The sequence below is a fragment of the Arabidopsis lyrata genome, assembly GCF_000004255.2.
Source record: "Arabidopsis lyrata subsp. lyrata unplaced genomic scaffold ARALYscaffold_5, whole genome shotgun sequence".
Taxonomy (NCBI): domain Eukaryota; kingdom Viridiplantae; phylum Streptophyta; class Magnoliopsida; order Brassicales; family Brassicaceae; genus Arabidopsis; species Arabidopsis lyrata.
Genome location: NW_003302551.1, coordinates 675026 through 694791, shown reverse-complemented (window position 1 = coordinate 694791; position 19766 = coordinate 675026). Strand labels below are relative to the sequence as shown.

General features: G+C 34.5%; 1 protein-coding gene across 1 annotated transcript; it reads right to left on the bottom strand.

Moving 5' to 3' along the window:
• Positions 1-293: 293 nt before the first annotated feature.
• Positions 294-4414, bottom strand: LOC9312863 (protein indeterminate-domain 5, chloroplastic). The gene is made up of 3 exons (XM_002875065.2): positions 4146-4414; positions 3477-3873; positions 294-1774 (listed from the first exon to the last, which is right to left on the bottom strand). Exons 1-3 carry the CDS (start codon positions 4327-4329, stop codon positions 556-558), a joined length of 1800 nt encoding a protein of 599 aa, XP_002875111.1. The 5' UTR covers positions 4330-4414; the 3' UTR covers positions 294-555.
• Between the last annotated feature and the right edge of the window lie 15352 nt (positions 4415-19766).

The window sequence follows — 19766 nt, the reverse complement described above, 5'->3', positions numbered from 1 at the left end:
TTACTTATTTACTCTAAAACTATAAACAAAAAATATATTGAATTTCTTAAAGTATCTAATATGTCACCAGGTAAGAAAAAAAAATAATATATATATATATATAAGAATTCCACGGATAATAATATGAAACTTTCTTCATTCGTCTGAAACCATAAACTATAAATCTGAATTCTTTCATCAAGTAAATAAATAAATTACTTATTTACTCTAAAACTATAATCCAGAAAAATATTGATTTTTTTCAAGTCGCAAGGCAAGAAAAACCCCCAAAATATTATGAATTCCACAAATAATAAAATGAAAATTTCTTCATTCTGAAATTATAAACTATAACTCTGAATTTTTTTCAGGAGGGAATCCATTTATATAAACTATGAAGGCAAAATCTTTTACAAAAGAAAAAAAAAAAGAACTGAGTTTATATAAATTGCAACTAAAATTTTAATTACTTCAAATGGGGGTTTTGATGACGACATGCATACCTGAAAGATATAGCATGTACTTTGATGAACTAAAAACCTTTTGAAATTTCTCCTTAGAAACTTTTTTATCTTCTTAGAAACTCGCATGATGGATTCCATAAGGTGGTGAAGTACTTGCCGGACCACCACCGGTATACACATTCATGCTGCTTCTATCGGCGGAATCCGACGACGAGCCAACTCTTTCTCTACTATTTCCATGTTGTTGTTGTTGCTGTTGCTGCTGTTGCTGTTGTTGAAACCCTCCGCTTCCACTCATGCTTCTTACGATCTGTCCAACTCCAAGAAAGTCTCTAGTCATGCTCTGTTTATCAGCGCTTAATCCTTTGTTGACTCCTCCGTACGAACCAAAAGGAGAATCAACTCCGTTAACGTTTCCCGTTGCGCCGGGGTTAGAGAAAGAATTCATCAAATCCTGAAGATTACTCTCGTTTTCTCCGTAGATTCCACTCCCAAAGCTTCTTAGGATCGATGAGGCATTGTTATTGTTGTTGTTGTTGCTTCCGTTGTTGTTGTTGCTTGAGGTTGAACCCATTTGAGCAGCTTTCTGAAGAAGGGCAGTGGCTGACATGTGAGGTGCTGAATTAGGATTTTGCATTGATGAGCTAAAGAGTGAAGGGACTGATCCTGAGGTGATTCTATCCGCCGAGCTCATCAGATTGTTAGGGAAGAGACCAGTGCTTCCTTCTCCTCCTCCTCCTCCTCCAACAGCATTATCACCATCAAAATGGTTTGAAATCATAAGATTACTCGAAGAAACAGCAGCAGCATTGGCAGCATTAGGGTTGCTTGTCGCAGAAGTAACTCCGTTGTTTCCTGAGAGGAAGCTGAGATTAAAGAGATTGGAGGAAGCAGAGTTATGGTTATCATGTGAGAACTGCATCAGATTCTGTTGAAAACCCATTGGTGATGGCTTGATGTTATTGTTCGCAGCCAAAAACCCTTGTTGATGATGATGATGATGGTCTTGTTGATCATGAAAGCTAGGGTTTTGATCTTGCATGAAGTAGCCTGAAGCATTCCCAGCAATGAGATCAGAGGATGAGCGTGAAGCGGCTCCTCCTCCTCCGCTTCCAAGACGGAGAACGTCACCGGACTGGTGATCATGATTCTGTGGGGCCCCCATGTGGGACAGACCAAGTATCATGCTTGAAGTGTTGTTGTTGGAGTTGTTGGTGTTTTGTCCGTACGGGAAGTGATGACTTGGCAAAGAAGTCAATGAAGTTGGGTGTCTCGCACTCTCTTGAGCCAACGCGTCACAGAAAGCTCTATGTGTGATGAAACTGTCTCGCCTGTGACACAAAATAAAATAAATAAAAATCAATTCACAATGGAATCTATTGGATCGTCAGATATATCTCTATACTTTACATATAAAATGATGAAATAAAAGACATATTTCGAAAAGTGAAAGAAAAAAATATAAATGTAAGTAGAGAGAGAGAGACTCATCATGATCATGTCACGTAGCTACAAATAGATTCGCGTGTAAGTAATTATGGGATCTTGAAAAGTAGATAGAGGGCTAGAAAGTCACTCTACTACTCTACACCTATGTAAATTCCTAACAAGCTTACACACTCACATGTATGATGCATATAACAAAATTGCACGCATATACATAAATAGGAGTACAATGTTGTGTCACATTTCAAGTATGATGATGCATTTGTCTATATGACTATGTGTACGAACAAATCTAACTCTATCAATATCAGTTTATGCAGTAATAATAAACATAAAAATTATTAATCAACTCCGGAAAACAATTATGCATAATATATATAAATAAATGGGTATTCAACGAATTCTAAAGGTAGGTGGGAAAAGTTAAGTTTTCACACTGATGTATAGAGAATGATTGTCAAATGAATATCTGAATTTGTCTAATTCAAGATCCTGTAAGTTCAATAAATGCAAGTTGAGCATGTATTCAATGAACTACTTATATTTATATATATATATGTTTTAAAAACTAGCTACTTATATATATTTTGCACCACCACATATTTATTCACTTCATTCTATTTATAGAACTCCTCTAAATGCACGCACACACACAAACACAGCAATGCCAGCCAATACTGAGAAGAAAAAAAATCTATATTCGAAATAATTATTTAGTATATTAGTTATCACTTCTATGCAAATGTATGCCATTTTATGCAAAATGTGTAGGTAGTGAACCAAAATAATATGTGGTGTGTAAGGCTATGGTGCATAGTACAAACGAATCATATGAAATAATTATATTTTCGTAAAAAAATCTATATTCGAAATAATTATTTAGTATATTAGTTATCACTTCTATGCAAATGAATGCCATTTTATGCAAAATGTGTAGGTAGTGAACCAAAATAATATGTGGTGTGTAAGGCTATGGTGCATAGTACAAACGAATCATATGAAATAATTATATTTTCGTAAAATTTTACACATAAGAGAACAAACACTGTAACAACAACCTCCCTAGATATTATATAGTTTAGCAGCACGTGAATTGCCCATATAGTATAAGTATAATATCATATCTAAGAAAAAAAAAAATCCTGAAAATATATTAATTTATTTTTATGACAGAAAATAGGGCGGTGTTTCCAAGGCAAAAGAATATTACAAAAAAAAAAAACTGAAATTGAAATTGGTCCTCTTTGGTTTTGAGTTTCTGCTAGAAAGCATCTATTGAAATATGGCAGTTTCAGTGTCATATATAGATATAGTTATATATACACACAAATTCACGTGTGTTCTTGTATCGTTTTTATTTTTTTCTAAAATATTTTTAAATAAAAAAAAGGAACACTAAAGTTGCATTTACTACACGAAAGAAAGCGATAAGAGCATCGAAGACTTCGAGGCGAAACAGAAAGTGAACCTAAAAAAACCCTAATTCATGAAGAATGACTCACAGACACATACGTACTCACACACATATCAATAGCTCAATAGATTAAATTATTAATTAAAAGAGTTTTAAAGATTTGGAATACTTACCGAGAGAAGAGTGTACCACAGTCACAACGATACTCTTTGGTACCACAAGTCTTGGAGTGAGCTTTCCAATCTGATTGAACGGCGTAACGCTTAGAGCATTTATCGCATTTCCACTTCTTTTCACCGTGTTTACGGTAATAATGTTTCTTGATTCCGGTGAGGTCTCCGAGGGCACGTGAGGGGTCATGGTGGACGCACGAGGGCTCCGGACAAAGATATACTTTTCTCTTTACTTCTTTGGTCGATTTCTGTTTCAGCTTCCATGGAAGATTGTGTCCTCTTCGGTGAAGTTGTAGATTCTGTTCTCTTTGAAACCCTTTGTTGCATACTTCACAAATGAATCTGTTTGTAGCCATTAGAGTCTTTGGAGATAAAGCTATCACTTCTGCATCGGAATCTAATCAAGAGAAAAATTATTAATTAAATTTTTAAAGTTTTATATTGCATGGAAGTTATAAATTGATTGAAATCTGAATTTTGAAAAATCAAGTACTAGGGTTTGCTAATTTGCTTATTTCAAGATTTGAAAAATCGGAAAAGGGAGAAGAAAAAAGGACATGAAAAAGGGATTTATCTTTTTCACCAATTAAGAAGTTCTTTTTTAAAACTGATCACATGATATATAAATCAAGATTATAAAATATTTGAATTAAGAGGTAATTAACTTACTTGGAGTTCTTGGTTGGTTTCTCTTCTTTTTCTGCGGTGGAGCTTCAAGCGGTGGCAGCGGTGTCTGGTGGTGAGGAGGTGGAGGAGGAGGAGCAGCGGCGGAGGAATTAGAAGGGAGGAGGTGAGATTGATCATCTTGTCGGACTCCAAAGAAGGAAGCAGCGGAGGATGAAGAAGCAGCCATGGATTCTTCTGTGTTCTATGTGATGGTGAGAGAGAGAAAGAAGAAAAAGAAAAAAAAAAGAGAAATGAAATGAAATTAGAGAGAAGAAACTCTTTAACATTAAATTCTTTTTTGACTTCCACTGATATCTTATCTCAATAAAGCCCTAAAATTGGGATATTCCAGATTTTTAAATAATTGTTATTACTTTTTTTAATAGATATAAAATAATTAAAAAAACATAGAAATTCTTGTGAGGTAATACCGTAATAGAAGAGAGAAGTTGAAAGTGACGGGTGAAAAAGAGTGTAGGCTAGTAAAAAGAAAAAAGAAAATAAAAAACTCACCCAATAATAGCCTAGAGTGTTAAAAGTTCATATTCGGTTAAAAAGATAGGGTAAGATAATCAAACTGAATTTAAATCTAGCTTGGTTAGTTTGGTATATACATAGGATACTAAAAACTCTCTACATTTATTTGTGTAAATTTTACGCATTTAAATAAGAATATTTTATATAATTTGGGTATCGCCTGTAGACACTAACACATATACACAGAGCAATTAATTATTTTCGATATCATTTTTTCTAAATATGTAATTAATTTAGAAAAAAGAAACTATGAGAGCTACAGAGGTCGGTGGACCCAATCCATTTGCCACAAAACGACAGTGGATGGTGCGTGAGACAACCCTCAACAGCTCCTCTCTCTCGCTAACATATGTGAATAATAAATTTCTAATTTTTTTTTCCTTTGTTTTTTGGATCTAAAAGGTTTTAGAAAACAATTACCATATTGTAATATGACTTTAAAATAACGTAGAAGAAGATTTTTGACACTTACATAAAATATCTATACGAGATTGCTCTTGCAAGAAACGTTTCGCATCACGAATATAAAAATAAGTTTTTGGTTTTATACATATTAAAGAAATTACATGTTTTTTTTTGTTTAAAAAGAAATGAAAAGGATGGCCTTTGTTCGTATGTAAGATTTAACTAATTAAAACGTTCGACCATATAATATGTCATAAGAGAATAATCCAAAAAAGGAAAACATATTATTTTGAGTTTTTTTTTGGTAATTCACCGGGAGAAATTTCTCCCGTTTTTATTAAAATAAAAAAATCGAACTACATACGGATATGCCTTGGTCGTGTAGACCCAAGGCTATCGTCTCTCAAAATCGAGTCTAAAACAAGCGGAACAAAATCAAAAGAATGAAAACCTAATGATAACGAAAACGCATAGTTAGCTAACCCATCGGCAAGACGATTAGCTTCCCTATACACATGAGAAACTCGGACAATCCAGTCCTTTGATAAAAAGCCATGGCACAGGCGTACCAGGAACGGCAATGGGTATTGTTCACTCACCCCTGTCTTAAGAAACCCAACCACCAACTCGGAGTCTACTTCCAACTCCACTCTAGTTAACCGTCTCTCCCATGCTAGATAGAGTCCATAATAAACTCCCCATAACTCCGCCAACGGGGCTGAACATATTCCGATATTCAACGCAAATCCCCCACACCAATTACCGTCACTATCCCGTAGGACTCCACCCGCAGTAGCGAGCCCGGGATTACCATGAGACGCTCCATCCGTATTGATCTTAATCCATCCCGTACCCGGAGCCTCCCACCCAATCAACCTCTCTACTCGCGGCTGCAACCCTCTCCTCATACTAGAGCTGGCATTCGCCATCACAATCTCCTTGGATACGTCTCGAATGAACCTTACCCTATCCCGGCACTTCCTGTTCTCCCCGAAAATATTGCCGCATCTCCACTTCCAGCCCCACCAAGATGCAACCGCGAACACCGTAGACCAAGAGCCATCTTCATATACGACGCCCTCCCTTAGGTTGTCATACAACCATTCAAATAAAGACTTAGAGAAGAACTGCTGCTGTTTCCTCGAGGGTACAATTCTAGTCCAAATCCCTGACATCGCCTGGCAATCCCGCAGAATGTGTAAAATAGATTCCACACCACTTTTACACACCTGACAGATATCGGAATCACCTATATGTCTTCTCTTCCTCTCTGCGTTAGTCATTAATGCTTGATTTCCTACTAACCACAAAAAAGTTCTTACTCTCTCCGGCACACTGACTCCCCATATGCGATTAAAGAACTTCTCCATACTCTGCTTCGGTCTCTCATCAACACTCAACATTCTATACGCTGATGTTACCGTAAACTGCCCATCCTGATTCTCTCCCCAAGCAAACCTGTCCGCAGCTCCCGTAACATGGTCCAGGACCACCGCTGCAAGTTCAAGTCTTCTCTTCTCCGACAGGTAAGGGTTAATGCGTGCAAAATCCCAGCCCCGACCATCACGCCACAAATCGCTGGCCACCATTCCCTCAAGCTCCACCGGAATATCGCCATTCTCCTCGTTCCACAATTTCTTCCCTGCCAACCATTTATCTTCCCAGAATAAGATTTGGCTGCCATCTCCCGGAACCCAACACAAGCCCCGTTTAATAACCTCAATAAAACCAGTGACGATACTCCTCCATGTCGCTGACCAAGTACTCTTTTTGGTTAACCAATTAGTTTCCCTTGGAGACCCAACTTTATATTTAGCCTTCATCACTTGTGACCAAAGATTCGTTTGGTTTTGCATTAATCTCCAACCTAGTTTAGCAATAAGTGCTTTATTCATAGTCTTGGCTGATCTGACTCCCAAACCACCTTCTCCTTTTGGTAAACAAACCCTCTTCCAAGACACTAAGTGTTGCTTTTTTTTTTCAGATGTACTCCCCCATAAGAAATCACGAGACGCCTTGTCTAATCGAGTTATTATGGACTGAGGTAACATGATGGTAGTCATTGAATGCACCGGTAAAGAACAGAGCACTGCCTTCGTGAGTGTAAGCCTGCCCGCCAAGCTCAATGTTTTTTCTTTCCATCCCGACAACCTTGAAGAAACTCTCTCCAATATTTCTCCAAATGTGTCCTTGTTAATTCGCTTGTGAAGGACAGGCATCCCCAAATATTTACCCAAATCCTTCGTTGACTTGATTCCACTTTCATAACTTATCAATTTGCTCAAGTCTCTAGAAACATTTTCAAAGAAAAAAATCTTAGACTTCTCAAGGCTAACCTTTTGACCCGAAGCCATACAAAACTTCTCCAATACTCCTCGAATAACCTTTATTTGATTCACGGACGCCTCCGCCAACAAAATGAGATCATCCGCAAAACAAACATGACTCAACTTCGGTCCACCACGAGACAAACTGATTGGTTTCCACTTCTTGTCATCAATCGACCTCTCAATCAAGTGACAAAGACGCTCCATACACAAAACAAACAAATATGGAGATAATGGGTCACCTTGGCGAAGCCCCCTTAAAGGCTTAAAAGTATCAGTCTTCTCTCCATTCCATAACAACCGCATTGAAGGACCAGTCACACACTGCATTATCCATGTTACCCAAACCTCTGAGAAACCCGCTGCCCTTAACGTGTCTTCCAAGAAATCCCATCGAATTCTGTCATACGCCTTTTCCAAATCCAGTTTTAACAGCATCCAGCCTTTACGACCTTTTTTACGCCGCATTGAGTGAACCGCTTCCTGAACTAACACTATATTATCCGTACTCACTCTCCCCGGAATAAAGCTAGCTTGCGCCGGACCGATTAGCTTAGACATCATCGGCTTAAGGCGTTCCACCATTGTCTTTGTGATGATTTTAAACAACATGTTGCATAAACTAATGGGTCTGAATTGTGTGATTTTCTCAGGCTTCCCCACCTTAGGTAGCAGCACGACTAGCGCATCATTGAGATTCATTGGTAGTTTTATCACCGATTCCCCAACTGTCTCCCAACACTGTTGATAGAAGATGGGCTGATAACCATCCGTTCCCGGCGACTTGAACTAAGCGACGACTATGTTTTCATATAATACTAAAAATTTACTAACTTCTAAAAAAAGTCTCCTTTGTGTTTCCAAAAAAAAAAAAAAGAATAATACAGAAATAAGAAATTTAAAACTATAAACTAAATAAATCTCATAAAATTTTATTTTAAGAAATGTTTTAATATATATAGGGACAGATTTCTTGAATTTTCAAAAGTTAATCCACAAAGCATCTAATATTTTTCTTAAATTGTCAAAATAATTATTTGTCACAATCGTCATCATCATCCATATGGGTCTCTTTTTTTGGTTTTAAAAAGTTCCTATCATATCATGTATATGTATATGTATATGTATGTATGTAAGTATGTCTGTCTGTAAGTCATGGAAGATTTGAATGTGAAAAGAGATATTCCAAAGACAAAAGAGGACAAAAAGAAGAATGATTGTATATATTTTTCATGTATATGGTAAAGTAAAAACCGAAAAGGATACTCTAATTTTTTAACTATATTTCGTCGTCTCTTCCCATATTCAAGCAATTAGTTAGAACCAAATCAAATAAATCTATGAATAATTCCCCAAATGATAGATCCCGTCATCTTTTTTTTCATCCATTAAAATATCAAAAAGAACTATAGTTTATATATCTATGTATTCTTTAGTGGACTATTGAAAATCAGTCATGTTCTCCAATGAAGGAGATCAAGAAAATCAACCCATTTCTGTATGGGTCTTTGTTAACGTGAGCATGAGTTATATATAAAACTTGTTTAGTAAATCACCATAAGATAATACCAAACAAATACGATGTGATTGTTTTATATGCGTAATTAGTTTTGTTATGCTAAGAATTTTGAGGAAAGGAATATAATTGCCATTCCCGATGTTAACAATGACACTTGAACCATATCCTTTCCTCTCAGATACATATTCGAATAGAAATTTTCTTTCAAATCAACAGTAAGCAATATATAAATTATAAATATAGATATATGAACAGAGCTCTTTTAAAATAAAAGATAGGAAAAAGAACTTCACCTGTTTTAGCTCGTCGAGTTTGAGATCAATTTTTGAAGTGAATTTCTATCAGTTTCTTACCTCTCAGTATGAAATAGAGGGCCATATATATACATAAATATATATATATATATAGTAAACATATACATAAATGAGTTAAGAGTAAATTTAAGGCTAGTTAATGCAGTTTTGCAAAATCATTAACTACTTTAATTAATTACTTTCAAAGAAAGTAAATTATTGACTAAATTGCAAGTGGACTGAAGTTGTTAGAGTTAATTACCACATATCTATTAAAATTACTTTTAAACAAAAAATATTGGTTATTTTAATATTTACCAGTTTAACCTCCAAATGTAAGGACAAAAGAAAATTAAAAATTACAGAATAAGTCCCTTAATTTATCTTAAACAAAAAAAGTCCCTTAATTTAGATCCAATCAATTGTTTTACTTTCTAAATCTAACTCTTAATTTTGTCTTGTTAACAAAACAACACTTTCATATATAAAATATGTAAATATCAGTTCCAATGACAATTTTCCTAGTAACTTAAGCAAATTCTGAAAAGATATAGCCAATGTAGTATGATATAAAATGCAATCTTAATTAGGTCAATCAAACAATTAGATAATTATATATCCATAAGATGTCAAATTATTTGGTAACCACAATAAACCAATAATTATTAATATAGTAGTACAATTGATTTTGATTCTAATTGTATATATTGTTTTTAAAAATTAAGAGTACTAGACAACATAAAGATAAATATGGGTTTATTTTTTATTCTTAAAAGTTGTGGTTGTAAAATGACTCAAATAAAAAATAAGGAATTTTTAAAATAATATTAAAAAGAATCAATATAAGGGCATTTTTGTCAGTTATAATTCATTTTTTGAAACTTTTCGCATAATGATTGTTAAAAGATTTTATTAACTAATAAGTAAATATTAGTCCACGTGTATGTCATGGCGAGGCTATAAATCTTTTATAGTTATTTTAAATACAATTAAAAACAAATTTGTTTGTGTAAGTCATGAAGAAACTATAAATCTCTTATATCTATTTTCAGTATAATTTAAAAAATATTTGTCCGCGTGGAAGTCATGGAGAGGCCATAAATCTTTTTATTTAATCTTGAGTATAACTAAAAAGTATGTGGCCGCGTGTAAGTCATGAAGAAGCCATAAATATTTAATGTCTATTCTAATACAATTAAGATTTTTTTCACAGTTTACTTTTTACAACTTTCTGCATGATGACGGTTAAAAATTGTTATTGACTATTAAGTAAATATTAGTCCACGTATATATCATAGAGAGACTATAAATCTTATATAGCTATCTTAAATACAATTAAGAACAAATTTGTCTATGTGTAAGTTATGGATAGACTATAAAATCTCTTTTATCTATTTTAAGTAAAATTAATAAAATATTTTGGCCGCGTGTAAGTCATGGCAAGGTCATAATTCTTGCATTACAATTAAAAATGTATGTAACTGCGTGTAAGGGCATCTCCAAGGCTAAACACCATTTTGGTGTTAAAATTACACCAATTTAATGTAGTTTTAGCACTAAAATGTTTTTCCTCTCCAACCACAACACCAAATATCACACTAAAAGAATATAATCTAATATTATCTTATTAAATTAAAAGACTTCTTTTATTATTTAATATTTTTTATTAGTACTTATTATTATATAATTACATCACATAATAAACATACTTACATTAAAATATATATCTAAAAATACAGAATAATATTACTATTTTCATACATAATAATATAAAAATATCATAATTAAATAAACTATTTCAATACATATAATATATTAGTATATCTATTCATTTTTCAATTTAAATCTATTCACTTTGTAATTTTATATTTCCTAATTTAATTATTTTATTGATAAAATAATTGAATAGTGCTTAGAGTTGTGAATAGTAGCACACCAAATTTGGTGTGATACTGTAGCATCACACTAAAATAGTGTGAATTTTAGAGTTCCATTGGAGAGCTTTTAGTGCAAAAATTACACTAAAATAGTGTTTTAGAGTCCCATTGGAGTTGGCCTAAGTCATGAAGAAGTCATAAATCTCTTATGTCTATTCTAAATACAATTAAAAATATTTTTTTACTTGTAGTTTACTTTTTGCATAATAATGACTGTTGAAAATTGTTATTTACTATTAATAAATATAGTCCACGACTCCACATGTATGACATGACAAGACTATAATTTTTTTATATCTATCTTGAAAAAAATTAAGAACGTGTTTGTCCGTATGTAAGTCATAGAAAAGCTATAAATCTCTTATATCTATTTTAAGTATATTTAAGAAAATATTTTTCCGCATGTAAGCCATGGCGAGTCAATAAAATCTTCATATCTAAACGCGAATAAAGTAAAAGATTATGTGTCCGCCTATAAGTCATGAAGATGCCGTAAATCATCTGTATATATTTTAGATATATTTAAGAAAATATTTTTCCAAGTGTAAGTCATGGCGAAGCCACAAATGTTCATATATGTCTTGCATACAATATGAAAATTTGTCCGCGTGTAAGGTATAACGAGGGTATCAATTTTTCGTACTTATCTTGAAGATATTAATGTCATGAACGTTACAATAACATAATGAGATTTTTTCTCCAAATTTGACTTTTATACTAAATTCATATGAATTATAAAATTATGTTGAATTAGTGGTTAATTAAACCAAATAATGAAAGTAGTAAATATATGTGTTATACCATGTATATAAGGATATGATAGTCGTGAAAAGATGCTTAAAATTTGACAGTTTAAATCATTAAATTTTTTACATTTTAGAGTGTTTGAGTTAAAAAAAAAACTTTACGAATAAATAGTCATTAGTAAGTAATTATCAATATCATGTTTATCAAAATAACATACATAATTTTTTTCTGTTTTATTTTTTTTTGAATTTAATGTTAAATTATATTCAAAAGAAAAATAAACGTTTATACATATAGAATGCTAACTTTTTCAAAAACAAATTGAATAGAACTTTTTTATCGTGTAAACTCTATTGCCTTGATTCAAACCAAACTTGGATGCCACCTTCAAATCTCAAGTCGCCACCTCCTTGGATCGTGCACAACCGGTTTCATACATTTTTATCTATCATCTTCACAAGTACCTCTATCGATGAGGGCTGCTCTCCGTGCCTTCTTCTATTCCGTTCACACCAAATCGAATGTATGGAGTTCTGGAAAATATACCTTAGCAAGAAGCTCTTTGTTTTGTCAAGTACGTTTTCTGCTAGGATCTTCAATATCTCACTCCAACACTCCGAGAATCTGTTTAAGAGGATCCCCTTTGCCAAAGTCCTCCAAATCTGTTTGGAGTAATGACATGTAAAGAATAGGTGTTCCCTTGTCTCCATCTGTACATTACAAAAAACACAACTTGGATTCACATTACTATTCCATTTCACCATTCTCTCCCCCGTTGAGATTCTGTTTTTCAACACCAGCCAAGTAAGAAATGCATATTTAGGAGTTGCGTAAGAGAACCATATCTCCTTATGTCCCTCCATCGGTGGCTTAGCAATACGTAGCAACGACCATGTTTCTCTTGTTATAAACTTCTTACGAAAGCAGCCATTTTTCCCCTTCCACAATGCTATATCACGGTCCATTGTTCTCTGATTTAACCTTTGTTTTCGAATTTCTTCTTCCACCAGATTAAGGATATTTTGTCGATGGTTCCTTCTGCGGGTCATAGTCAGCACTTCCTTTACTGTACTTGATAAAGGAATCCCCAGGTCAATACAGCCCCGTTCCCCAAGCTTCTCCATGAGATAACCCAGGTTACTCCATGAATCATACCAAAAAGACGTGGTTTCTCCACTCCTTACTTCTACCCGATGAAAATTTTTGGCCATGTCTCGGTACTTAAGCATTTTTCTCCATATCCAAGAGCCGCATGTTGTGTTTTCTTTGACAGCCCAAAAGGAACCATGACGAATCAAATATCTTTGCACCCAATCCACCCATAAGGACCCTTTTACCGACAATAAGCGCCAAATCAACTTCAAAACACTAACCTTATTTGCTTCCTCAATGGATCGCAGCCCTAATCCACCTTCACTCTTTGGTGTACAAACATCAACCCATGCAACCTTTGCTTTCTTACTGTTCAAGGAAGGACCTGACCACAAACAAGCAGAGCACATTTTGTCTATTTCCTTAATGCAGGCTTTAGGCAGTCTAAACGCTGCAATCCAGAAATTTGTAAGGCTAAACGTGACTGATCTGAGTAATTGCAATCTCCCGGCGAAGGAAAGTGTTCTCGCTGTCCATGTGCTTATCTGAGACCGTATCTTCTCCAGCAGCGGAGAGTAGTCCGACGAGGTCATCCTGCGTGTTAATAGCGACAGTCCCAGATATCTAACCGGCAACAAGCCATACTCAAACGGGAATTCTTGAAGAATGTCTTCTTTAATGGCTGCGGGAACACCCGCCATATACAAAGTTGATTTTTCTAGACTGATCTTTAAGCCCGAATGGATAGCAAAATCATCAAATACCTCGAGAGTTCCTTTGATAGATTTCTTATCCCCAGCCACAAACACAATTAAATCATCGGCGAAACAGAGATGGGTGAGCTTAAGATGTTTACAGTTTGGATGATACCCGATACTCTTGTCCTTTGCAGCTTTGTCTATCTTGAGAGAGAGCACATTCATGCAAATAACAAACAGGTAAGGGCTAAGTGAGCAGCCTTGTCGAAGTCCTCGCTCACTTCCGAAATAGCCCGCTAGTTCTCCATTCACCTGAACAGAGAATGAAGCTGTGGATATGCAAGTTCGGATCCAGCTTACGTACTGCTCCGGGAAATCAAGAGCCCGTAAAGTGTTCAGCAAAAAGCTCCATTGCACTGAGTCAAAAGCCTTCGATATATCTATTTTCATCGCGCATCGCGGAGAGATAGAGTCCTTATGGTAGTCTTTGATGATTTCTGTTGCAAGTAAGAGATTCTCCATTAGCAATCTATCTTTAACAAAAGCAGTTTGGTTTGAGGTGATGAACTTTGGGAGAATAATCTTTAACCGGTTCGCCAGAATTTTGGAGATGATTTTGTAGAGAACGTTGCAGCATGATATCGGCCTGTAGTCTTTCATGACTTGTGCTTCTTTTTTCTTTGGGATTAGGGCTAAAATAGTAGAGTTGACTCCTTTCGGTAAAAAACCTGTCTTAAAGAAAGACTGGATTGCTACCACAAAATCCTTCCCCACTATTGACCATGAGTCTTTGAAGAATTCACATGTAAATCCATCAGGACCTGGAGACTTATTGTTTGGCATTGCAAATAACACCTTTCTGACTTCTTCCTCTGTTACTTCCCCCGTGAGCATACTCTTATCATTGTCATCACATTTGAACTCAAGAATGCTTTGTAAATCCTCGCACGACCATTCAACATAATCCTGCGGTTTCATTGAAAGGAAGTTTTTAAAGTGTCTTTCCGCTTCAGCTTTAATGCTCTCTTGAGTATCTGCAATTTGACCATCTTCACAGTGTATTTCCTTTATATTATTTCTTTTCTGTTTTATGCATAACTATTCACAATAATTGCTATTATTTTAAAATAATGTATTGATTGTCATGACGAGACTAAGCTCACATAAAAGAATGGGTAAATGGAGGCTCATGAACTACATTAATCGATGCATAATAACAAAGTGCTATTGAAATTGAATCGAGACAAGTATGGAGGCTTCTGAGGTCAGATACCATTCATGAATTACAACAAGAACATTGTACTCTGTGAGAGTGAAAGTGATTTTATATATCTTATTCTGATACAATGACGGTGAATGAAAAAATTGGTTTAAACTCATATTGTTTAGAATATATTTATAGAAAACCTCTATAGTATGTGTGACATAGAATATTATGATAATAAATTACTTATTAAGAGCTTATAACAATGAAAATAATACATGAAAAAAGCTTTTATGGTGATTTATAGAATTAGTAATATTTTTAAGAAATTACTAATTTATAAATCAATATATTAGTTTTAATCAACTTTTTGTTTTCAATGTTTAAATTTTTTCTTAAATAGCAAATCAATCATCAAAAAAATTATAACCTACAACAATATTGATATATATATGCTATTGACTTTCAGCGCATTTTATACCAAGAAAGTTTTAAAATAAAATATTTTTGATCATATTATCATTATATGTAAACTATATATTGATTACATCTATCATTGGGCACTATATATGTAAGATAAGAAAAATCTGAATTCATCTTTCTTTATATTTGAATCATATGGGTACAAACCCTTGTTCGAAAAATCGTTAGGCGTTAGTCGGGCGTTCGGTAATAAAAAAATCGGATTAAAATAAGAGTTAATCGGGGACTAATTTCAGAATTGTTTAATGTTTAAAAAACATACTAATCCATTATAATTAAATTTTAAATATTATTATTTTCAAAATTGCACCAAACACATAAAAATGTATTTTTAAGACAAAATTTTATGATTTTTGTTAAACTTTTGAACATAAGTTATTGTTAAACATCATTGACTATCAATCCAAATGTCTCAATAACAAAAATAAAAGTTGCTTTATACTTGCAATCTAAAAATAATCAGGATTGCAAGATTAGGCGGGGAGTAATCATATTAGGCGGAGAGTAATCAGATTAGGAGGAGAGTAGACGAATGACTAAGCGACTAAGCGAGGAGTAATTGGAGGTAGGCGTAGATTTTTAGAACAAGGGTACAAATACTATATAAACATAAATTTTGATCTACTTATTACCAGTAGTCTGGAAATACCAAAATAATTTAAATGACCAGCTATCTTGTAAGAATAATACTTTAATGAATTAAAACTATGACTATATTCCAAAACAAATTTTTGAGCCATCTTTGAAAAGTACCCAATGCAAGAGGCAACAATGGGAGTTTTCATGGAAGGTAAAACATGCTACCCAATTTTTTTGTCTAATTATTATTTCATCATGCCATAATTCGATAAAGTTAGTACATAAATTTGAGCATGAAAAAAGTTAGTATTGTTGTTTCCTTCTTTCATCCATATACTCCGACTTTTTTATTGTTTCCACTAGCTTTCTTCCTTCCTATATGCGTCCTTAAAATCAGCAGTTATTTCTTTGATATCTTCCGCGGAACTATTATCATCTATTTGCAAATCCTCAAGTTTTTTTCTTCAAATCTGCTATCAATACTATGCCAAGCGGGTTCAAAGTTTTCCTCCATTGAGATATTGAATGTCTACTCTTAATTTTATCAACAAAATTTCATGTTTCCGATCCACTAGTATTTGACCATCCTTAAGATATTTCCTCCATTAATTATCTTTTTCTAATCCATCTTTTATCGAAAATGAAGTTTTTTTTCACCTAAGTAATTTATCCGTTATTACTGCCACTATTGGTTTATGATCAGATGCGCACTATCATGCATTGCTAAGTACTCTACAAATGTGTTACAAAACATCTCATGTCAATCCTTATTTGTCAAAGCTCTATCTAAACAAAACAACATCGAATAGGTCTTTTGTTACTACATTCTAAAGGTTTTTTTCCGATATTTTTTCAATAAATAAATGGGTTATTCCAAGATTTTTCTTTTTATTTTTAGGTTGGGTAAAATAATAATCATCTGGATATGGCAAAATCGCAACTGATTGGCTAGATGCTGACGAGTATACAACATCATCACAGACAAACAGAGATTTTACGCACCAAACTCGAAGCACAAGAAATAGCCAATCTCGATGGAAAAGACCAAGCTCTGGATGGCTTAAGTGTAACTATGATGCATCTTATCTCAATTACTAGACCCCTATTAAAGCGGGATGGATTATCCGTGACACCATAAAAAGTTACTTGGGTTTGGGGCAAAACTGTGGACACCTCTCCGCATGCGTTAGAAAGCAAGTTCCGAGCATTAATATTGGCGATGCAAAACTGTTGGATACAGGGTACGATAAAATTTTCTTTGAAGGTGACTGTCGGCAATTGAATGACCTCCTTAATGGAAAGACGATGAATTTTGGAGTCTACAATTGGTTGCGAGAAGTTTAGTTCTAGAAGTCTCTCGATCGAGTGACGAAGCCGAGTCTCGTGGAGTTGCAAATGCGGAAGTTACCGAACTCTTCTGGCCCCACCAGACAGATATCTCTGGTGGTTACAGGCTGCGGCAACAACTACAACGACGGGTAACTCGCTGGAAAAAAGAAGTCACAACTAGATCAAGAACCGGTTCAAAGAGATACAATTCGGATGGGTTAGAAGGGAGTCTATAACAAACCAGCTGATACCCTTGCAAAGCAGAGTCTCCAAGCGAATGTATTTTCTATTTTCCATTTCTATGTACCAAGCTCTATTACAGAAGCTTTACATTGTGATTCCTTGGTTTCGTCTGATTAATAAATATCCTAGATATTCAAAAAATAAAAAATAAATAAGCCACCGATCTAACAAGTATCTTGAGATCCAACGGCTGAAAACAAGCCATGCACAAAGATCTCTCTCTTTCTCATCCCTAGAGACCATCCAAAGTCCCTATCTAACCCTAATTTAGCGAGAAAGCCTTCAATTCTCTCCATCGAACCATGGACGAAAATCTCCCCAAGATCAAAGATTTAAGATCTCTCTTCATCTCTAACCCGAAACTGATTTTTTATATATATGATAGATCTGTCATAGACCATAGTTAAGTAGCCCTGATCTAGTCGATCTATCATAGTATAATAATGGTTAATGGATCCAACCTATCTTTAAACAAATAAAACATTCTTTCTTCTCTACATATATGTATGTAATCTATATGTAGTCTCAGATAAATGGATTTTCCTATTCGAAGCACATTTGATCGTAGTCTCAGATAAAGTCAGATGTGACCCCTATTTCTTCCGCAGGCTTTCACTTTTGGAGGCTGTTTATTTAATAGTATGAAATCGAGAAATATAATTGTTCTCTTAGTAGAGCCGGCTGGTGAACAAGATACTATATTTCCTTCTTCTGTAGACTCAGTGGTTGATTGTACCCAAGTTTTAGGTGGAGGAAAGCCTCTAAGCGGAATTGTTATTCTAATGATGATGTTGATGATGACGATGACAAAGTTACCTACTGTGTTTACTGTTATCCTGTTGATATTGAGTAGGCTCGCCGTTTAGCTGATATGGAGGAGGATTGCCGTTATGCCGATATTGATTGATGTGATGCTGATAATGCTAACTAACTCCTGTGATTTTTGTTTTTCTGTCAAAAGTCTTTTGGTGTTAATGTATGAAAACATTCATGTTTCATCTTTCTTCTCTTAAACTCTGTTTTTTGGATTCCAATTATATGCGCTTGTTTCTAAGCTCTGCTCGACCTTATATGCTTTTTTTTCAAGGGTTCAAATTTTGTCTTTCATCTAAATCAGTGCTTCATCATCCTTGAGAAGGTGGCCTCATCAAGATGGTGTACTTTTTGATTTGCACAGGGTTCTTTCTTGTTCGGTTTCGCTGTTGTGAGCGGTTATGTAGTTAGTAGTCTAAGACTACGAGAAATGGCTGGTTGACGTCATAACTGTGGAGATAATATTTTGGTTAGAAGTTAGAACTAAGAACTAAATATATCCTCTAATAAGTCCCTTGTATGTATGGTTTCATGGTTTTTGGTTCTTATATAAGATTTACAAAAATAAAACTATAAGAAGACAAACCTTAGATCGCAAGCAATGAACTTGGGTAAGTACAACCAACAAGAAAGAGTCAAATCAGATTCATCACCAACCTTACAAACTTTTCTAAAGAAATTATAACCATTGATCTAGGAGCTTCTCTCTGCAATCAACCATTGATTCAAAACACAAAAGTAAAATGAATTCTAATTGTTCGCGGCCTAAACAAATCTATGGAATGTTCGCGGCCTAAACAAATCTTCAAAACATTCCGTAATAAAAAAATGGGTGGAGGAGAATAATTTTCAATTTGGTTGTTTGCTTGAAACAAGAGTAAAGGAGGGGAAGGTGCAGAGGTTGGGACGCCATTTGTTTCGAGATTGGTCCATTTTAACAAACTATGAGTTCAATGCAAGAGGTCGCATATGGGTTTTATGGCAGCACAACGTGAGGCTAAGTCCTTTCTATAAGAGTGAACAAGTGATAACATGTTCGGTGAAACTGAAAAATCAAGTGGAGGAATTTTTTGTTTCATTTGTTTACGCATCAAATCTGGTGGAGGAAAGAAGAGTTCTATGGCAAGAGCTACGGGACCATTCAGATTCACCTATTATTCACAATAAACCGTGGTTGATTATTGGAGACTTTAACGTCACGCTAGCTATGGCAGAGCATTCAAAAGTAGATGATAACCCGCTGGTCACATTGGGGATGAGAGATTTTCAGGCGTTGGTGAATTATTGTTCGATATCTGATATGGCATAGCATGGCCCTTTATACACTTGGTGTAATAAGCGGGAAAATGATCTCATTATGAAGAAGTTGGATAGAGTATTGATGAATGATGAATGGTTAAGAGCATTTCCCCAAGCGT